Source organism: Hetaerina americana, unplaced genomic scaffold, assembly GCF_022747635.1.
Source record: "Hetaerina americana unplaced genomic scaffold, ioHetAmer1.1.p SCAF_8, whole genome shotgun sequence".
NCBI classification, from domain to species: Eukaryota; Metazoa; Arthropoda; class Insecta; order Odonata; family Calopterygidae; genus Hetaerina; species Hetaerina americana.
The window spans coordinates 7,651,660-7,670,082 of NW_027287427.1; the positions used below are offsets into that span (position 1 = coordinate 7,651,660).

Below are 18,423 nucleotides of genomic sequence, written 5' to 3' on the forward strand. Positions count from 1 at the left end.
CCACCCTCTGATCCTCCACTGAAACTGAAAACATTAGAGCAACCCTTCATCTGGCTCTTGGAGTCCTGGAATTGGCCAAGAATCAATATTAGGCAAATCAGTTTGCTCCAAATATATTTTCATCCCCCTTCCACCCTATCACCCTCTACATTTTCCCCACCCTTCTAACGCTGCCCCTCCAAACCCATCCCTTCAGAATTCTCTCCCCACCTTCCCCTTCCATCCATCGCTCCAGCCATCGTATTCCCTTCAGTTCTGTCCCTATCTTCCTTGATAAAGGTAGTCACGACCACTGAAAATTCGAAAAATAGTGTCTCTTTTTTGTGTTTCTGTGTGTTTTTGTCTGTGTCCACTAGTGCTAAGTGTTATACATTATTATTCATGTCTGTGAGACTTTAAAAAAGTATTATATATATATATATATATATATATATATATATATATATATATATATATATATATTCATTTATATAGAAACAGATATAAGTAAAGGGGATAGGAACACACATAAAGGAAGAACACAATAAAGGTGGGGAAGGCGGAATCGAACGGATCACAAGAGTAAAAATATTTCCTTGACCGGGATTCGAACACCGGATCTTTCCACTTGCCAGGCGGAATGTGGCTCATCTCTTTCTTCTGGCTATGCGTGCCACGAAACGCACTGTTCCTCTCCTGTATGATGTTGTATGAATTCTAACCAACCCACTGTCCTTTCCTCTTGTGTCGTGTGTATTTCTCCTTTGGTGGGTGAAACAGCCCCCTGACACCATCTCTTGGCTAAAGAATTGGGGCGCATGGCGACATATTAGACCCACGGATCTCAGGTTAAGTACGTTTCCTTGATAGCTCAAATGGTTAAGAGCATCCGCTTCCCCACCTTCATTGTGTTCGTCCTTTATGTGTGTTCCTATCCCTTTTCCTTATATCTGTTTCTATATAAATGAGTATTTATTTGCCGTTTGGCGGGATTTCGCCTTTGAATGTATATATATAGTATATATATATACATATATACCTGTATATATATATATATGTATATATATATGTATAGTATATATATATATGTATATATATATATATATATATATATATATATATATATATATATATATATATATATATATATATATATATATATAAAATATCTTCGAAATGGAACGCTCATCGGCGACACACAAATATGTAAAAACACAGATGTAGATTTTTAGAATATAGAGACACAAAGAAAGGACACTCACAATTTGTTATTTTACGTTTCGACAGCACGGCTGTTGTCTTCAGAATCATATATATATATATATATATATATATATATATATATATATATATATATATATATATACATATATATATACATATATATATACATACATATATATACATATATATATATATATATATATATATATATATATATAAATATATATATATATATATACATATATATACACATACATATATATACATATATATATTTATATATATATTCCTAACAGAAGATTCCCTTTGATAAATGCTATAATGTATCCATCTTAGCATCCCTCCCACTCTCTGATCCTCCATTGAAACTCAAAACAATAGAGCAATCCTTCATCTGCCTCTAAAATTCCTGGAATTGCCCAAGTATTAACATTAGGTATTAATTACCTAGATCTGCATATATTATCATCCCCCTCCACCCCTATCACCTTATGTATTTTTCCCACCCTTCTGATAATCCCCCTTCTAACTCTTCCCCTCGCAAACCTTTCCCCACCTTCCCCTTCCATCCATCGATCCAGCCCCGTATTTCCCTAAGTTTGGTCCTCTTCTTTGAGAAAGATGGCTTGGGCCGCAAAAAATAAGAAATTGAGTGATTTTCTTTCCTTTTTTTTGTGTTTCTGTGTTTTTGTCTTTGTTCACTAGTGCTAATTTCATATTCATTATATATATATATATATATATATATATATATATATATATATATATATATATATATACATATAATACATATGTGTGGGTCGCGGTAGTCCAGGGGGAAGAGCGGAAGAGCGTTGGACTACTGACTGGGGGGTCCCAGGTTCGATTCCCAGGCAAGTCTCTGGGCACCTGCAGCTTCACCCAAGCTATGTGATTTTTTGGGTACCAATCTTTGGAAAACCATAACCAGCCTAGGGAAAGGAACTGGTCCCCCTACCCTGATGTGTGAATTTCACATGCCGTATAGGGCTTAGTACTGGGTGAAATCTACCATCACCTACCAAACTGACCTTCGTGTTGGTTACTGTGGTTATAAAATATTAATAATTAATCTTAAAAATAATGTAAAAGCAAACAATAAAATGGCATAATATGACAAAATTCTGAACTGAAATTGTCCAAATGCCTGAATTTAAAAATGATTTTTTTAATACTGCAATGATTTTTCTCAATTGTCTTTGTGGAAGCAAATAATAGTGTAAAATTCAATGTTTATAACTCCAGATTCATTTTCTTAAATAATTTATGGGACAAGAAATATTAATTATTAAAATTTTTTGAAGCACCAAATGGTATTCAATAAGACTGGGGTGCATACCATAGAAAATAGAATTATTATAAACTTATAATTAAATAATACCTCGGACAGCGTGGATCAGAGCTTCCTGGATAGCAGATAGGCTTGAGAGTAGTAGTAGGTGATGACTGTGGACAATAAGGAGCAGTACTTCCCGGATAACAAGGAGGCAAACCAGTTGTTGTGGTTGGTATTGGCTTTGGACACCGTGGGTCATTGTTCCCTGGATAACAATTCGGCCTTTCCGTCACAGGTGGCAAATATGATGGTGGGACTGGGCAGCGAGGATCGTTATTACCTTCATAACAATTTGGCCTGTTAGTGGTTGATGGTACTGGTGGAGGACAGCGTGGATCGTTACTCCCTGGATAGCAAATAGGCTTAGCTGTGGTAGATGGAGGTGGCCTGGGACATCGTGGGTCCGTACTTCCTGGGTAGCAAGTAGGCTTTTCTGTGGTAGATGGAGGTGGCCTTGGACATCGTGGATCTGTACTCCCAATGTAGCAAATAGGCTTGGCTGTGGTAGATGGAGGTGGCCTGGGACATCTTGGGTCTGTACTTCCAATATAGCAAATAGGCTTGGCTGTGGTAGATGGAGGTGGCCTGGGACATCGTGGGTCTGTACTTCCTATGTAACAAATAGGCTTAGCCGTGGTAGAAGGGGGTGGCCTGGGACATCGTGGGTCCGTACTTCCTGGGTAGCAAGTAGGCTTTTCTGTGGTAGAAGGAGGTGGCCTTGGACATCGTGGATCTGTACTTCCAATATAGCAAATAGGCTTGGCTGTGGTAGAAGGAGGTGGCCTGGGACATCGTGGGTCCGTACTTCCTGGGTAGCAAGTAGGCTTTTCTGTGGTAGATGGAGGTGGCCTTGGACATCGTGGATCTGTACTCCCAATGTAGCAAATAGGCTTGGCTGTGGTAGATGGAGGTGGCCTGGGACATCTTGGGTCTGTACTTCCAATATAGCAAATAGGCTTGGCTGTGGTAGATGGAGGTGGCCTGGGACATCGTGGGTCTGTACTTCCTATGTAACAAATAGGCTTAGCCGTGGTAGAAGGGGGTGGCCTGGGACATCGTGGGTCCGTACTTCCTGGGTAGCAAGTAGGCTTTTCTGTGGTAGAAGGAGGTGGCCTTGGACATCGTGGATCTGTACTTCCAATATAGCAAATAGGCTTGGCTGTGGTAGAAGGAGGTGGCCTGGGACATCGTGGGTCCGTACTTCCTGGGTAGCAAGTAGGCTTTTCTGTGGTAGATGGAGGTGGCCTTGGACATCGTGGATCTGTACTCCCAATGTAGCAAATAGGCTTGGCTGTGGTAGATGGAGGTGGCCTGGGACATCTTGGGTCTGTACTTCCAATATAGCAAATAGGCTTGGCTGTGGTAGATGGAGGTGGCCTGGGACATCGTGGGTCTGTACTTCCTATGTAACAAATAGGCTTAGCCGTGGTAGAAGGGGGTGGCCTGGGACATCGTGGGTCCGTACTTCCTGGGTAGCAAGTAGGCTTTTCTGTGGTAGAAGGAGGTGGCCTTGGACATCGCGGATCCGTGCTTCCAATATAGCAAATAGGCTTGGCTGTGGTAGAAGGAGGTGGCCTGGGACATCGTGGGTCAGTACTTCCTGGGTAGCAAATAGGCTTAGATGTGGTAGATGGAGGTGGCCTGGGACACCGTGGATCCGTACTCCCAATGTAGCAAATAGGCTTTGCTGTGGTAGATGGAGGTGGCCTGGGACACCGTGGATCCGTACTTCCAGGGTAGCAAATAGGTTTGGGAGTGGTTGTTGGTGTTTGTGGACATAGAGGATCAGGACTGCCTAGGTAGCATGGTGGTCTAGGAGTAGGTGGTAATGGAGTAGATGGCTGGCATTGAGGCAGTCTGCTGCCTGGATAGCATAATGGACGCTCAGGGGTAGAAGCTGGGGGATATGGTCCTTCACAACCAGGGTCTTTGCTTCCCGGATAGCATGTTGATTTTGGTGTTGTGGGTGGTGTAGTTGGTTTTGGGCATCTTGGATCCGTGCTTCCTGGATAACAATTTGGCCTAGATGTCGTTGGTGGTGGTGTAGGACACCGTGGATCTGTGCTTCCTGGATAGCATACTGGCTTGGAAGTGGTGGTGTAAGTTGGTTTTGGGCATCTTGGATCCTGATTTCCTGGGTAACAATTTGGCCTAGATGTCGTTGGTGGTGGTGTAGGACACCGTGGATCTGTGCTTCCTGGATAGCATACTGGCTTGGAAGTGGTGGTGTATGTTGGTTTGGGGCATCTTGGATCCGTACTTCCTGGATAACAGACTGGTTTGGCTGTAGTTGTAGGCGTTGGTTTTGGGCATCTTGGATCCTGATTACCTGGATAACAATTTGGCCTAGATGTTGTTGGTGGCGGTGTAGGACACCGAGGATCCGTGCTTCCTGGATAGCATACTGGCTTGGAAGTGGTGGTGTAAGTTGGTTTCGGGCATCTTGGATCCTGATTTCCTGGATAACAATTTGGCCTAGATGTCGTTGGTGGTGGTGTAGGACACCGTGGATCTGTGCTTCCTGGATAACATACTGGCCTAGATGTTGTTGGTGGTGGTGTAGGACACCGTGGATCTGTGCTTCCTGGATAGCATACTGGCTTGGAAGTGGTGGTGTAAGTTGGTTTTGGGCATCTTGGATCCTGATTTCCTGGGTAACAATTTGGCCTAGATGTCGTTGGTGGTGGTGTAGGACACCGTGGATCTGTGCTTCCTGGATAGCATACTGGCTTGGAAGTGGTGGTGTATGTTGGTTTGGGGCATCTTGGATCCGCACTTCCTGGATAACAGACTGGTTTGGCTGTAGTTGTAGGCGTTGGTTTTGGGCATCTTGGATCCTGATTACCTGGATAACAATTTGGCCTAGATGTTGTTGGTGGCGGTGTAGGACACCGAGGATCCGTGCTTCCTGGATAGCATACTGGCTTGGAAGTGGTGGTGTAAGTTGGTTTTGGGCACCTTGGATCCTGATTTCCTGGATAACAATTTGGCCTAGATGTCGTTGGTGGTGGTGTAGGACACCGTGGATCTGTGCTTCCTGGATAACATACTGGCCTAGATGTTGTTGGTGGTGGTGTAGGACACCGTGGATCTGTGCTTCCTGGATAGCATACTGGCTTGGAAGTGGTGGTGTAAGTTGGTTTTGGGCATCTTGGATCCTGATTTCCTAGGTAACAATTTGGCCTAGATGTCGTTGGTGGTGGTGTAGGACACCGTGGATCTGTGCTTCCTGGATAACATACTGGCCTGGAAGTGGTGGTGTATGTTGGTTTGGGGCATCTTGGATCCGTACTTCCTGGATAACAGACTGGTTTGGCCGTACTTGTAGGCGTTGGTTTTGGGCATCTTGGATCCTGATTACCTGGATAACAGTTTGGCCTAGATGTTGTTGGTGGCGGTGTAGGACACCGTGGATCTGTGCTTCCTGGATAGCATACTGGCCTGGAAGTGGTGGTGTATGTTGGTTTGGGGCATCTTGGATCCGTACTTCCTGGATAACAGACTGGTTTGGCCGTAGTTGTAGGCGTTGGTTTTGGGCATCTTGGATCCTGATTACCTGGATAACAGTTTGGCCTAGATGTTGTTGGTGGCGGTGTAGGACACCGTGGATCTGTGCTTCCTGGATAACATACTGGCCTGGAAGTGGTGGTGTATGTTGGTTTGGGGCATCTTGGATCCGTACTTCCTGGATAACAGACTGGTTTGGCCGTAGTTGTAGGCGTTGGTTTTGGGCATCTTGGATCCTGATTACCTGGATAACAGTTTGGCCTAGATGTTGTTGGTGGCGGAGTAGGACACCGAGGATCCGTGCTTCCTGGATAGCATATTGGCCTGGAAGTGGTAGTGTAAGTGGGTTTTGCACACCTGGGATCTGCACTTCCTGGATAACATACTGGTCCAGTGGAGCAAAGTGGATCAGGACTACCAGGATAACATGGTGGCCTAGGGGTTGTTGATGGTGGTGATTGTGGACATCTAGAATCCTTACTCCCTGGATAGCAAATAGGCTTAGGTGTTGTGGATGGTGTTGGTGCACATAGGGGATCACGGCTTCCTGGATAGCAGAGTGGTCTAGCAGTTGTTGATGGTGGTGTTGTTTGCTGGCATTGAGGAAGCCTACTTCCAGGGTAGCATAATGGCTGCTTGGGTGTTGTTGCTGGTGGATAAGGTGCGGGGCACCTTGGGTCAGTGCTACCAGGATAACAAAGAGGTTGTTTGGTGGTAGGGGATTCCGGTGTCTTGCACCTTGGATCCGTACTTCCACGGTAGCATATTGGCCTAGACGTTGTGGGTGTGGGTGTAATGCATCTTGGGTCATTACTTCCGGGAAAGCATGGAGGTTTAAATGTTGTTGTTGAAAATGGCTTTCGGCATCTGGGGTCAGCATTTCCTGGGTAACATATGAGTGTTTCTGTAGTAGTCGGCGGAGGTTTCGTACATCTGGAATCTGTACTTCCAGGATAACATATAGGTTTAATGGTTGTTGTTGGTGTTCTTGGACAGAGGGGATCAGGGCTTCCTGCATAGCAGGGTGGTCGGGGGGTGGTTGGAGGAGGTGTAGGCTTAGAGCATCTTGGATCTTTGCTTCCCAGATAGCAGATGGGTTTTGATGTTGTTTTTATGGTTGTAGGCCCTTGGCAGCGTGGATCTGTGCTGCCTGGATAGCATAATGGTCTCCGTGTTGTGCTTGGAGGTAGTCTTGGGCACAGGGGATCAGTACTTCCCGGGTAGCATGGTGGTCTTGGTGTAGTTGTTGTTGATGGTGATTGAGGACATCTTGGGTCTCTGCTTCCCGGGTAGCACAGAGTTGTTGTACGTTCAAAGCAATTAGGATCAGTGCTCCCTGGGTAGCAAGTTGGTGGTTTTGGACACCTTGGGTCTGTGCTACCAGGTTTACATATTGGCCTACTAGTACTAGTTGGTATTGTTGGACAATTGGGGTTTGTGCTGCCAGGGTAGCAAGGTGGGCTTGTTTTAGGAGCTGGTGTTGTGCATCCTGGTGCTTTGCTACCGGGATAGCATGTTGGAGGAGGTGTTGGTTTCAGACATCTGGGGTCATTGTTGCCAGGATAGCAGTTTGGTATTCTGGTGGTTGGTTTTTCTGTCTGACATCTTGGATCTTTACTTCCATAGCTGCATAATGCTGTAGTTTCCTTCCCTGGTCTTGGGGTGGTAAAGGTGACAGGTGTTGTAGGCTCCCCTGAGCATCTTCCATCGCATTCTCCCAGACAAATCTGTTCATTTGGTAACATTAAAAAAGAGTTTTTAATAGGTGATTTATCACACTAAGCCTATTTATACATTGAACGTTAAAATTTAACAGTTCCAGTAGGAAACTGCTGTTTATTTTATTAGAAATTCCCATCAAGTATCTTTTTGTAGAAATTGGTTTTTACCTTCAAATTTTGTCAGTCCTAGTTCATGCTTTAATAAGAGCTGTTTCATTAATCGTTCATTCATTGAATGTTATGTGTTCAGGGCTATCACAAAAATCACATATTCACAAGTATATACACCGTGCCTGTTCTTTATTCCCTGAAAGTCTATATATGCCTACCTACCCCAAATGGAGAGGTGAATTGAAGTCTTTGATCATGTCCATCAATATCAAGAGAAAATTCTATCACATATTGTTAAAATAATTTAGGTTTATTATGTATGACTTCGGTAAAAAATCATCATTCAATAATGAGTGTTTCAGTTTGTAATTCTTGTGAGATTATTCAGGCATCTAGTTTGAAGGAAATTATTTTGCCTTTCATATGCACCCTGGGATTAATTATAGTGTGCTCTTTAAACTATGGATGTATGAAATCGAGTTGACGGGAGTTTAATTTTCATCGCCGATCACAGTCACTAATTACTGGGCAGTTTATAAATTCATCACTTAAGAAAAATAAAATCTTTCCATTGTACTTTCTTCACTGTCTAATTTATTGCTATTTATATTTATGCATTGGTAGATAATCTTTCAATGTAAAATAATGCATACTATATGACAATAAGGATTACATGAACAATTAACAATGTGCTATTAAGAATTGTGATTGGTAGAGTTTTCTAAGTGTGTTTAAATGGAATGGTCTAACCTAATGACAGTAAAGTTATCTCTTTGTTGTTGCAAGTAATTAATATCCCTTTACAGTGCCACCACCACTGATTTGAAAGGATATTATTACGTAACATTTGAATGCAATTTAGACTATCGCATGCATTTTACTGCATATTATTTGGGTGGCATTCCTAGACATGTGGTTATTTCATTAACTGGTTCACTTTACACCTCTCCATTAAAGAGCTAAAATTAAGCTTTTAAACAATATGGAGACCTGAAAACATATATTATGCATTTGAAAATAATTATTGTGCTTAGGTTAATAAATGAATAATGCAATATAATCAGGCATAAATAAAAAATTAAATACAAGGTCTGTCTGAAACTTATCCATCCATGCAATATTTTGACAAAAATAGATCACCTAGAACAATAAGGCCTCAGCTTTCCCCTCCAAAATACTCCCCTTGGGACCTCATACACTTAACCCAGCAGCTCTTCTACTTTTAAAACAATCAGCTTAGTCCTATTTCATAATGGTCATCAGCTGCCTTATCATATTTTACTTTATCTTGCTAACTAAATGTTAAGAAGACTGGGCTTCTGTTTTGGAGCCATAATCATGGATCCATGACTCATCTCTGGTTAAGACCTTTTTTAGAATACTTTGGTCATCATTTGCAGCTTGGAGCAAGTCCCCCGCAACTATTGCTCATAATTCTTGATATTGATGAGATAAAAGAGAATGTGATGATGCAGCTGGTGACCTTTCCAAAAAGTACTTTGCAGATTGTTTTGAAAAGTGGAAGAGATTCTGGGATAAGGGTTTGATGTCCCAAGAGAAGTACTTAAAAGGGAACTCAGCTCTCATTGTTCTGGGTAGACTATTTTTTTCAAAATATTGCACTACTGGATCCTTTTGGGACAAACCTGGTATAACTTCATAAATTGGTATTGTTACTTCAATAAATTTCTGCAATTTAAATTCAATTTTCAACTAAACTTCCTCCATAGGCACTGTAATGCTATATTGGTATCTGATGAGCCTTCAGCTCCCAACTTGCATCAAAGTAATCGGTAAGATAAAAATAAAGGTAAAATGGCCTCTTATCATTGGACTACAAGTGATAGTTTTCTGACCATATGCTATGATATGATTGATTACTCATGAAATATTATCTTAGTACATTTCTTTACTAAAGGGTCTGCATATAACTGTGGAGATATTAATGTCCAGGGGTTTTGAAAAGGAGATCAAAACTCCTTTATCGAATTTGGGTCAATGTAAGTGACCTTCTACATGAGGAGTTGTGTGATAAACATCAACTTGAGGATTGCAGAGACTGTCTGAAGTCGAGCGGTGGGTAAAGGGGATGGCTGGGGAAAAAATGATTTTTGGGGAGTTAAGGAGTTTTGGTTCTCTTCCCGATTCAGAGTGTATCTTGGGATAGGGAATTGATTTGAGGAATTGAGCTGCTATTGTCTCAACAAGTAGAAAGCCCAAACATGGGGAATAAACTCCAATGTTTGGAAATTTAACTACTACGAGTAAAAAAAATCACACAGTCTAATGTATGGGGAGAGTATCTCACGACAGGGATTAACTTATGAGAATTCACTCAGAAACACACAGCTACCTGTGGTTGTTAACAAGACAGTTAATTCCACGCCATAGACAACCATCCCATAGGCTCCTATCTTTAAGTGATTCCTCATAGGGTTATTTTCAGTACCCCTTGTTACAGAATGCCACCATGTAAGCACACAAAATGGTTTGTGGGGAAAATAATCCCTTTCCAGGACCAAAATACCACATTCACACAAATTGCCTCAAAAAGTTTGAGTCATTCAGAAATAAGGAGTTACTGATTTTGCCAAAAATTTTGATAGAAATGGGAAAGCAAATGATTGATTTGAATTCAAGGGACTCAATTTAATTATAATTACCTTTCCAACTTAAAACCAAGAGATTATTTCTGGAATTCGAGTTGTGAATTGTTTTAACATTGGCACTGATGTAGTCAACACCTTATGTTCTTTGGGTCTACAAGGATGGTCACCCAGGGTGAAATAGACTCCTCAGTAAGAAAGGAAGCAAGCAATAAGGGAGAAAATATGCTGAACATCTTACCTCTATATTACAGGTCAAGAAAACTTGCATCTTATCTGGGAACTTGAATGCTGTGATGTTATTGAAGGCAATCACACTGGCTCCTGTCCTCCCAGTTTGGTAAGTACGCCTCCAGTAATGTATCAGTTTTCTTTTCCTGTGAAAGGCAATGGTTATGTATTTCATCTCTGATTAATAGATTAAAGAAATTCATCACTTGAATCTAATGCTGCAATAGAACTTAGTTCATGGGCAAAGCAAACCTTGAACTGAAATCTGGTGATTTCTAGTAAATTGGGGTAACATGTGAGATTAAAACGTGGAAATTAAATGCATTTAAAATTCTTGTTTTTACTCATTTTGCATATTAATTTATCAGTTAGAATCTGACTTATATTTAGGAGCTTGATTCATAAATATTTTTGGACGGCTCTTCCCATACCCAGGTGCGGAGTTGCAAGCAATAAATTGTAACCAAGGACCCCCTCTCTGGTCTGGTTATCTGCATGGAAATATTCTTAGACTGCTTATGGTGGTAGGCCCTTCCAAAGCATCTATTGACATGATAATTAATTCTTTAAAATCCATTAAAAGTCACATTAGTTATGATTTTTAATGTCTTGACGATTAATAATAATAATAATGTTAATGATTTCTCACTAATTGTACTTTTATTTGGGTTGTATGCATTTTAATTGGCTTTAAGACAACCATATTGACTGCATGCACTGAATGCTCTATTATTTTGAAAATAACTTTATTCCTATAAATGCCTAATTATTATTTTGTCACAAACTTCTGTTCATATAATGCACACTTTTTCAATATTATAAAAGTGAGTGATATTCGGTGCTAAAATCACAAATGATGGCCAAACTTACAGAATTTCAAGTTTTTAATTTGTTTAAGATTTTAATTTGTTTCAAAAGTTTTTAGCCATAAAAAAACTTAAATGATTTTGAATTGGTACAGCTTTTTGCAAAAAAATGAGGTGCAGGGAAATATGATCTTTTTAATTACAGTTTTGTGAAATGAAAACTACTGCCAGTGAGCAAGTATGCATCACAACCAATGTGATGTGTTTTTTCCTCATGTTTCTAATGATTTGTACATATTTGAAAATGTCTGCAGTTATTCTTTTTAAAATGATAATATGATTGTTTAACTATTAATGCCACACAATTAAATCATTGTCTCTTTTTCTAACAGCAAATGCATGAGAGAGGTACCATGAGAAAAATATTATTGCTCCATTTATATTCTGATAATCTATAAATCATTACTATGTATGTTAAAAAACCTGAATTTTAAATATCATTACACATTCAGAATTTCATATTCATTGTGGTATTCTTGCATCTGCCTAAAGTTGGTACTATGTTATGTTATATTTTATTATATATATATGTATAAGTGGGTCACGGTAGTCCAAGGGGTAGAGCATTGGACTACTGGCCGGAGGGTCCCTGGTTCGATTCCCGGGCAAGTCTCTGGGCACCTGCAGCTCCACCCAAGCTATGTGATTTTTCAGGTACCAGGTCTTCCTGGGAAACCATAACCGGCACAGGGAAAGGAACTGGCCCCCCTACCCTGATGTGTGAATGCCATACGCCGTATAGGGCTTAGTACTGGGTGAACTCTACCATCACCTACTAAACCAACCTTCGGGTTGTTTGACTGTGTTTATGGGAATATATACTATATGTATAAACCATAAACACAGTAATCAACCTGAAGATCAGTTTGGTGATGGGTGATGCAAGAGTTCACCCAGTACTAAGCCCTATACGGGGTGTGAAATTCACACATCAGGGTAGGGGTTTCCCTGTGCCCGTTATGGTTTTCCAGGAAGACCTGGTACCTGAAAAATCACACAACTTGGATGGAGCTGAGGGTGCCCAGAGAGGCTTGCCCAAGAATCGAACCAGGGACCCTCTGGCCAGTAGTCCAATGCTCTGGACTACTACATACACCTATGTATATTCCAGGGAGGGGATGCACACTCTGACCACAATAAGTAGTTATGAAGTGTAGCGTTCAATTCAAAAGATAAGATAGGAGAGGTGGAATTGGAAGTGGAATGTGGAAGGAAATGAATGCACTAACTGGATTGACAAGGAAGGAGTATCAGCAGGCTGTAGAGAAAATCTTGAGTGAGAGGAAGGAGCTGATTACTATTTAGGAAAAATGGGAGCTTATCATAAAAGGGATATCGAAAGTCGCAAAAGAAATTATGGAGACTGTTGATGGGAAAATGACATGAAAACTATGGATCACAGATGAGAGGATTGGAAAGATGGACCAGAGAAGGAAATGTAACAATGTAAGTGCAAAGTTAGGTAGGAGGAAGTATAAAGAGTTAAATAATAAATTAAGATGGATAACAAATAGAGCAAAAGAAGCATGCTGTGTGTGTGTACCAAAAGTTCTAACATCAATTTTCACTTACTTTGGACAACCTTCTGTGTCGGTCAGCTGTAGTCTTGCTGTGTTAGGTGATTCGTAGTCCTCTCCATCGTAAGCCCAGCAGTCTCTCACTCTAATGTCATACTGGTTTTCTTCATCTTTGAGGTATACCAGTATAGTTAATGTCTCGCCAATTTTGATGACTTCCTCGATAGGAGAAGTCTGCGAAGCAGAAGAGATGGGAGGAGTGGGATGATTGAGCTGGGCTTTTAACTCCTCGGGTGGGCAATAGGAATCAAGCAATTTAATATAAGGAGATAAAAATTCAAAAAACTAAGGAGGGATTTTATGATTTGAATGAGTATATTGCATGAAATGGTTCTGCAAAATATGATCAGTTGTGTACATTGATAATTGCTTGTTGAATACATTCCACTATTGCAGCTTGGCCAGGAATAATCAGTCTACAGAGAGATGGATTTTGTGGGCATCCATTCCCTAATTACTCAACTGAAGTAATTGTGTGGATTATTCTTAGTGCATTTGCCTTTGTGCTGACTTAGGTAAAAATTCACCTTGGTGAATGACCACTTGGTTTGATAGCACATATTTTTACCATTTCAAGGAGTTTCACTCTTTCTGACTATCTTTGTATGTAGAGGGCATATGTTTTGTTTTTTGAATTAGTTTACTTCCTAGAAGGTTTATTCATCCCCTGACAAGAATTATTTATGATTTATTATGTAAATATATCATTTTTTGGTCATAATTCAATTGATTTTAATGAATGTTGAGTTAGTAGGAATTGTTTTGAGTGACAAAAATTTTTAGTATTAATAACAGGTACATAGTTTGAAGAAATTTCAAGACATAAATGGTTTTTTTCCATATCCTTGAGGCTGAATGGAAGTGATGTACAAGGCTTGACATAACAGAAAATGATAGATCTGTGAAAAAATATCATAAGCAGCATATATTTTATTTATAAATAAAAAAGCATCCCTGCAATGATTTTTGACTTTGTGATGACAAATTTTGCACCCAACTAAATGGGACTAGATTAATACGGTGTATCTGTGTTGCCGCCTAGCTTATTTGTGTACTAAAATATGCTATCCCGCGATTATCTTTTGTAGTATACTTAAAATCTTATTCAAAATATAAGCAGCTGAAAATAATGAAATTATCTAGTTCTTTGTGGGCAGAATTAAAAATTGAAATACTGCATACTGTATGCCATGAACCATTATTATTTTGGCAAATCAATCCGACGTATTTATATATTAAACAAGTAAAAAGGTTGATAATGAAGCACTTCCTTCAGAATGCACTGTCACACTAATAAAGTTTTACCCTGGACAGTGGAAAGTACTTGCATTTTTAATTTTAACTTCCTTGAACTTACCAACCATATCCAACCCAAAAAAATGAATTTTACTGCTAAAAGGTATTTGAGGCATCACTTGCTCTTAAGAAGATATCACTAATATTTTTGAAGTGCTTACATTCGGATATTCTCCTCGACGAATGTCCATCCAGCAGTCAACTGACCCCGTGGAAACAGGCACTGACACTACCTCCAGCATGTCCACCACAAATGGCTTGAATATCACAGTCTTCTCTTTTCTCTCGGTGGTAGCGCAAGATATCTTCCTTGCGCTATCCCAGATTTCCTTGTTTGATGAGAATGAAAAGCATTTCAGTGTGATACAATATAACATAATAATGGTTTATGGTCAATTAGTTCATGAGCTGAAAAGATAATGCGATTTGAAAGAGGACAAGTAATGGGAGGGAAAAATCAAAGAGAATGGAACGAATTATTCAAAGTAGGAAGTTTTAATCGAGCGAGATACCTTTTAGTGGAAAGTAATTCTTAGAATATAATATTCATTCAAAGGAATTTGGCTAGAAAACAGCTCTAGGGTGAAATTAACAAAATGAACATGCTTATTTTACCTCTATTAGACAAGAAGGGAACCCCTTTGAATTGTAATAAATCATATTGTATGTCGTATTAGGCATCGATTGAATGCTACTTTTTTTTCAGTTATTCATACCCATCAGGATAACTAATAAATACTCTTGTCGAAGAATAATAACACAAATGAATCAATACAAGAATTGTTCAACAGTTTGCATTGAATTAAAAAACGCATTTGAAATTTTGCCTTAAATAGGCAACATTTTCATTGAAGGCGGAAAAGAGGGCTCAATAATGGAATATAGACCCACGAATGAGTAAAAGTTAGAAGACTGTCGGAACTTTGAGCGGAAAGCTGAGGAGAAAATAATATAGTATGGCCAATGAGGAAGGGAATGGAATTAATCAGAGGTCTTATATCTATTCTTCAATCTTTGATTTTACTATATTTTTTCTGTTTGCAATTGGAGGTTTTATCTTCCCCTCTCTGATGCTCTTAGAGACTGTAATTGTTATCATTTCTCCTCTGCATGTTAGTACACATACATGCAGAAGATACTCTTGCCTCGCGTTTGTTTTTCTGACACTTTCACAGCGACATTTCAGCTCTCGAGAGGAAAGAGTAGGTACGCCAATTGGAGGATTAAGTGAAGCATGAAAGTAAATAGGAGATTAATTTTTCTTCACCTGCACAAGGTTATCGGTCTGAATGACGATGATGTTGTCCACAGTGCGGCCGAAACCCCCAGAAGGAACACTCCCGCAGTCGTCAAGGGGCACTGTGAAGGTATACGTTGACCTCCCGCCGCCCGGCTCCACGTACCTGAAAAATAATCAGATCTTTGGTGAACCAAACTCGGGTGAAGAAACTGAAAATATTTCAAGACTCAGGATACAACAACCTTGAAATTGGTATTGTGAATGCTCATGTACCATGTTAAAACCCAATGCAATAAAAAGAAATGAACAGCAACTTCTTTAGGATTTCACATTTCAATGATACAAGACAGGTTAGTAGTACATGAATGTCTTGCAGGCGAAGTAGCTGTTTATACAGTATCTTGAGAAGAACTCCTTACAGATTTCTTTACTGGACGAAGAATGCCATGCATTATTGCGAGCATCAGTATAAGTAATTTGAAGGAATCATTATGCATTGGTAGAGCACCGCAGAAATAATCATTAGATGCAAACGTGATGGAAAATTATCTATTTTCTGTGCCCAATCTATATATGTTACCAATCAAGGGGTTATCTAGAGGGAAAATAACTAATAATTATTAGAATAGTAAGGTAATTATCCTTTATGTAAGGTTGCTTCGGAGTCCTTGATTTTGTCAATGCCAGCTGAAAGAGTTTTGGCATGTTAATACCGATGTATTGGTATATCTGATTGATGAATTGCGGCACATGGGTAATCTTGAATTATCGGGAGATTTAAAACAGTCATTGCTGTTACATATTCTCATTATTATGTTACCTCCATCTTGGTTTCGCGAAACGCCCCTAAATACTCGAATTTCATGGCGCGGGTCTTGAATTTTTTGTTGTGGAATCATTCCATCTGGGGCTTACCCAACAATCGGGAACGTTTTCCCAAACCGTGACGAAAAACTGCTTGATTTGTAGCCGAGATTTATGACGAATCCTTTTACATGAAATGACATTGAATTTTGAGCCGATTTTACTTTGTTTCAATCAAATTTCGCTCGAAGCGTAATTTAAAAAGTTTGAGAAATTATGGAGATTGTTAAGTGATCGATTTAAATGCAATCAAACCGCAATGAATAAGGACAAGGGAATGGATTTTCGTCTTTTCACTCACCTGCACTTTGCCTCGCCAAAGTGTCCCTTGCTGTAGATGACTCCGTCGAATGGACCACTGAAAGCGATTTTCACAGCCATGCCGTTCGAGTCGCACTTGACGTCGATCATGTCGATGTGCGTATGATGGTGGTGGTGGCCAACCTCATTGTGCTCCGCTCGCGTGGCTAGGTTCCTTCCCTTAGCGCCCCGCACTCCATTCGGAACCAATCCAATCGTCTCCAAGGCATTCCCGGGGGGGTGCACGGGGTGGTCGTCGAAGGGAAGCTGGGCTGCTGCCAGCTGGTGATGGAACGGGAGACAAAACAGGATTCCAGTTAACCACCAACATCGATAACAATTTTTCACGCGGGGAGAAATGCCAACCAAAGGACTCATGCATGAATTCACGCAGTTTCTGACTTCTGTCAAATTCCTTCACCCTCATTTTCGCTTCGTTTAACGGATGTAGCAGACTACACGTCATCGTTTGCTGTTTCTCCGATTGGTTGGTCTCGTACAAATATGAGACCTGTTACTCACAGCTATAAATTTATTTAAATGATCCCTGTAAAGGCTTGAATGTAATATATAACTTTCAAGTTCCCACCCTATTTAATGTGGGAAAATATACATCATATGTTGCCATCAGCAGGATCCGTGGAGACGGTCCTCAGCGAGGGGAAAAACTTCCCTCCTCCTATCTACGCCCTACCTAAGAAGCATCCTAACTACGCCCACCATCTTGCTTCTGTGACCGTGTGACCGTCACAAGGAAAGAAACTGGCCCCCCTACACTAATGTGTGACTTTCGCACGCCATCGGGCTTAGTACTGGGTCAACTCAACCATCACCTACTAAACCGAGCTTCGGGTTAATTACTGCGTTTATGGTTATATATATATATATATATATATATATATATACACACATACATATACATATATATATATACATATACATATATATATATATATATATATATATATATACATATACATATACATATATACATATATATATATATATATATATATATATATATATATATATATATATATACAGAGTCCGTACAAGAAGTATCGGAACTGGTTCGCTGTAGCCTCAACGGAGCGGTGGATGGGGATCCGACCGGCCGGCTCGGTAGAGGGGTCCCCCACCACTTAGGCGCACTTTAGTTCAGTCCCCTCTGGGCATGCGTTGAGACAATAGGTGGATTTTTGTGACGTGTGATTGTTTGTGGTGTTGTCGCGCCAGCATGGAGCGCACCGTCGAGCAACGCTACACAGTGAAGTTTTGCGTTTAACTCGGGAAATCCGCGTCGGAGACCATTAAACTCATTAAACAGGCATATTGGGATGATGCCTTAAGCCATACAAGAGTTTTTGAGTGACACAAAATGTTTAAGGAAGGCCGGGAGCTCGCCGAAGACGAGCACCGCGTCGGACGCCTGACGACCGCTCGAACCGATGCTCAGGTGGCCAAAGTGAAAAATGGAAAGTGGAAATTTTGCAAGAAATTTTGGACTGCGTCCAGGAAGATGAAGAATTTCTCGACAGCGTTATTAC

General features: G+C 40.4%; 1 protein-coding gene across 1 annotated transcript in view; it reads right to left on the reverse strand.

Annotated features, from left to right (window-relative positions):
* Window positions 1–2,577: 2,577 nt before the first annotated feature.
* The window catches only part of zye, a 36,089-nt gene continuing 20,243 nt past the window's right edge, over window positions 2,578–18,423 (reverse strand). Inside the window, exons 2-7 of the mRNA XM_071596784.1 lie at window positions 16,878–17,158; window positions 15,740–15,875; window positions 14,634–14,801; window positions 13,172–13,461; window positions 10,744–10,879; window positions 2,578–7,791 (exon numbers count right to left, since the gene is read on the reverse strand). Of these exons, the coding sequence (XP_071452885.1) occupies window positions 2,578–7,791; window positions 10,744–10,879; window positions 13,172–13,461; window positions 14,634–14,801; window positions 15,740–15,875; window positions 16,878–17,158 (6,225 nt within the window). The remainder of the gene's footprint in view (window positions 7,792–10,743; window positions 10,880–13,171; window positions 13,462–14,633; window positions 14,802–15,739; window positions 15,876–16,877; window positions 17,159–18,423) is intronic.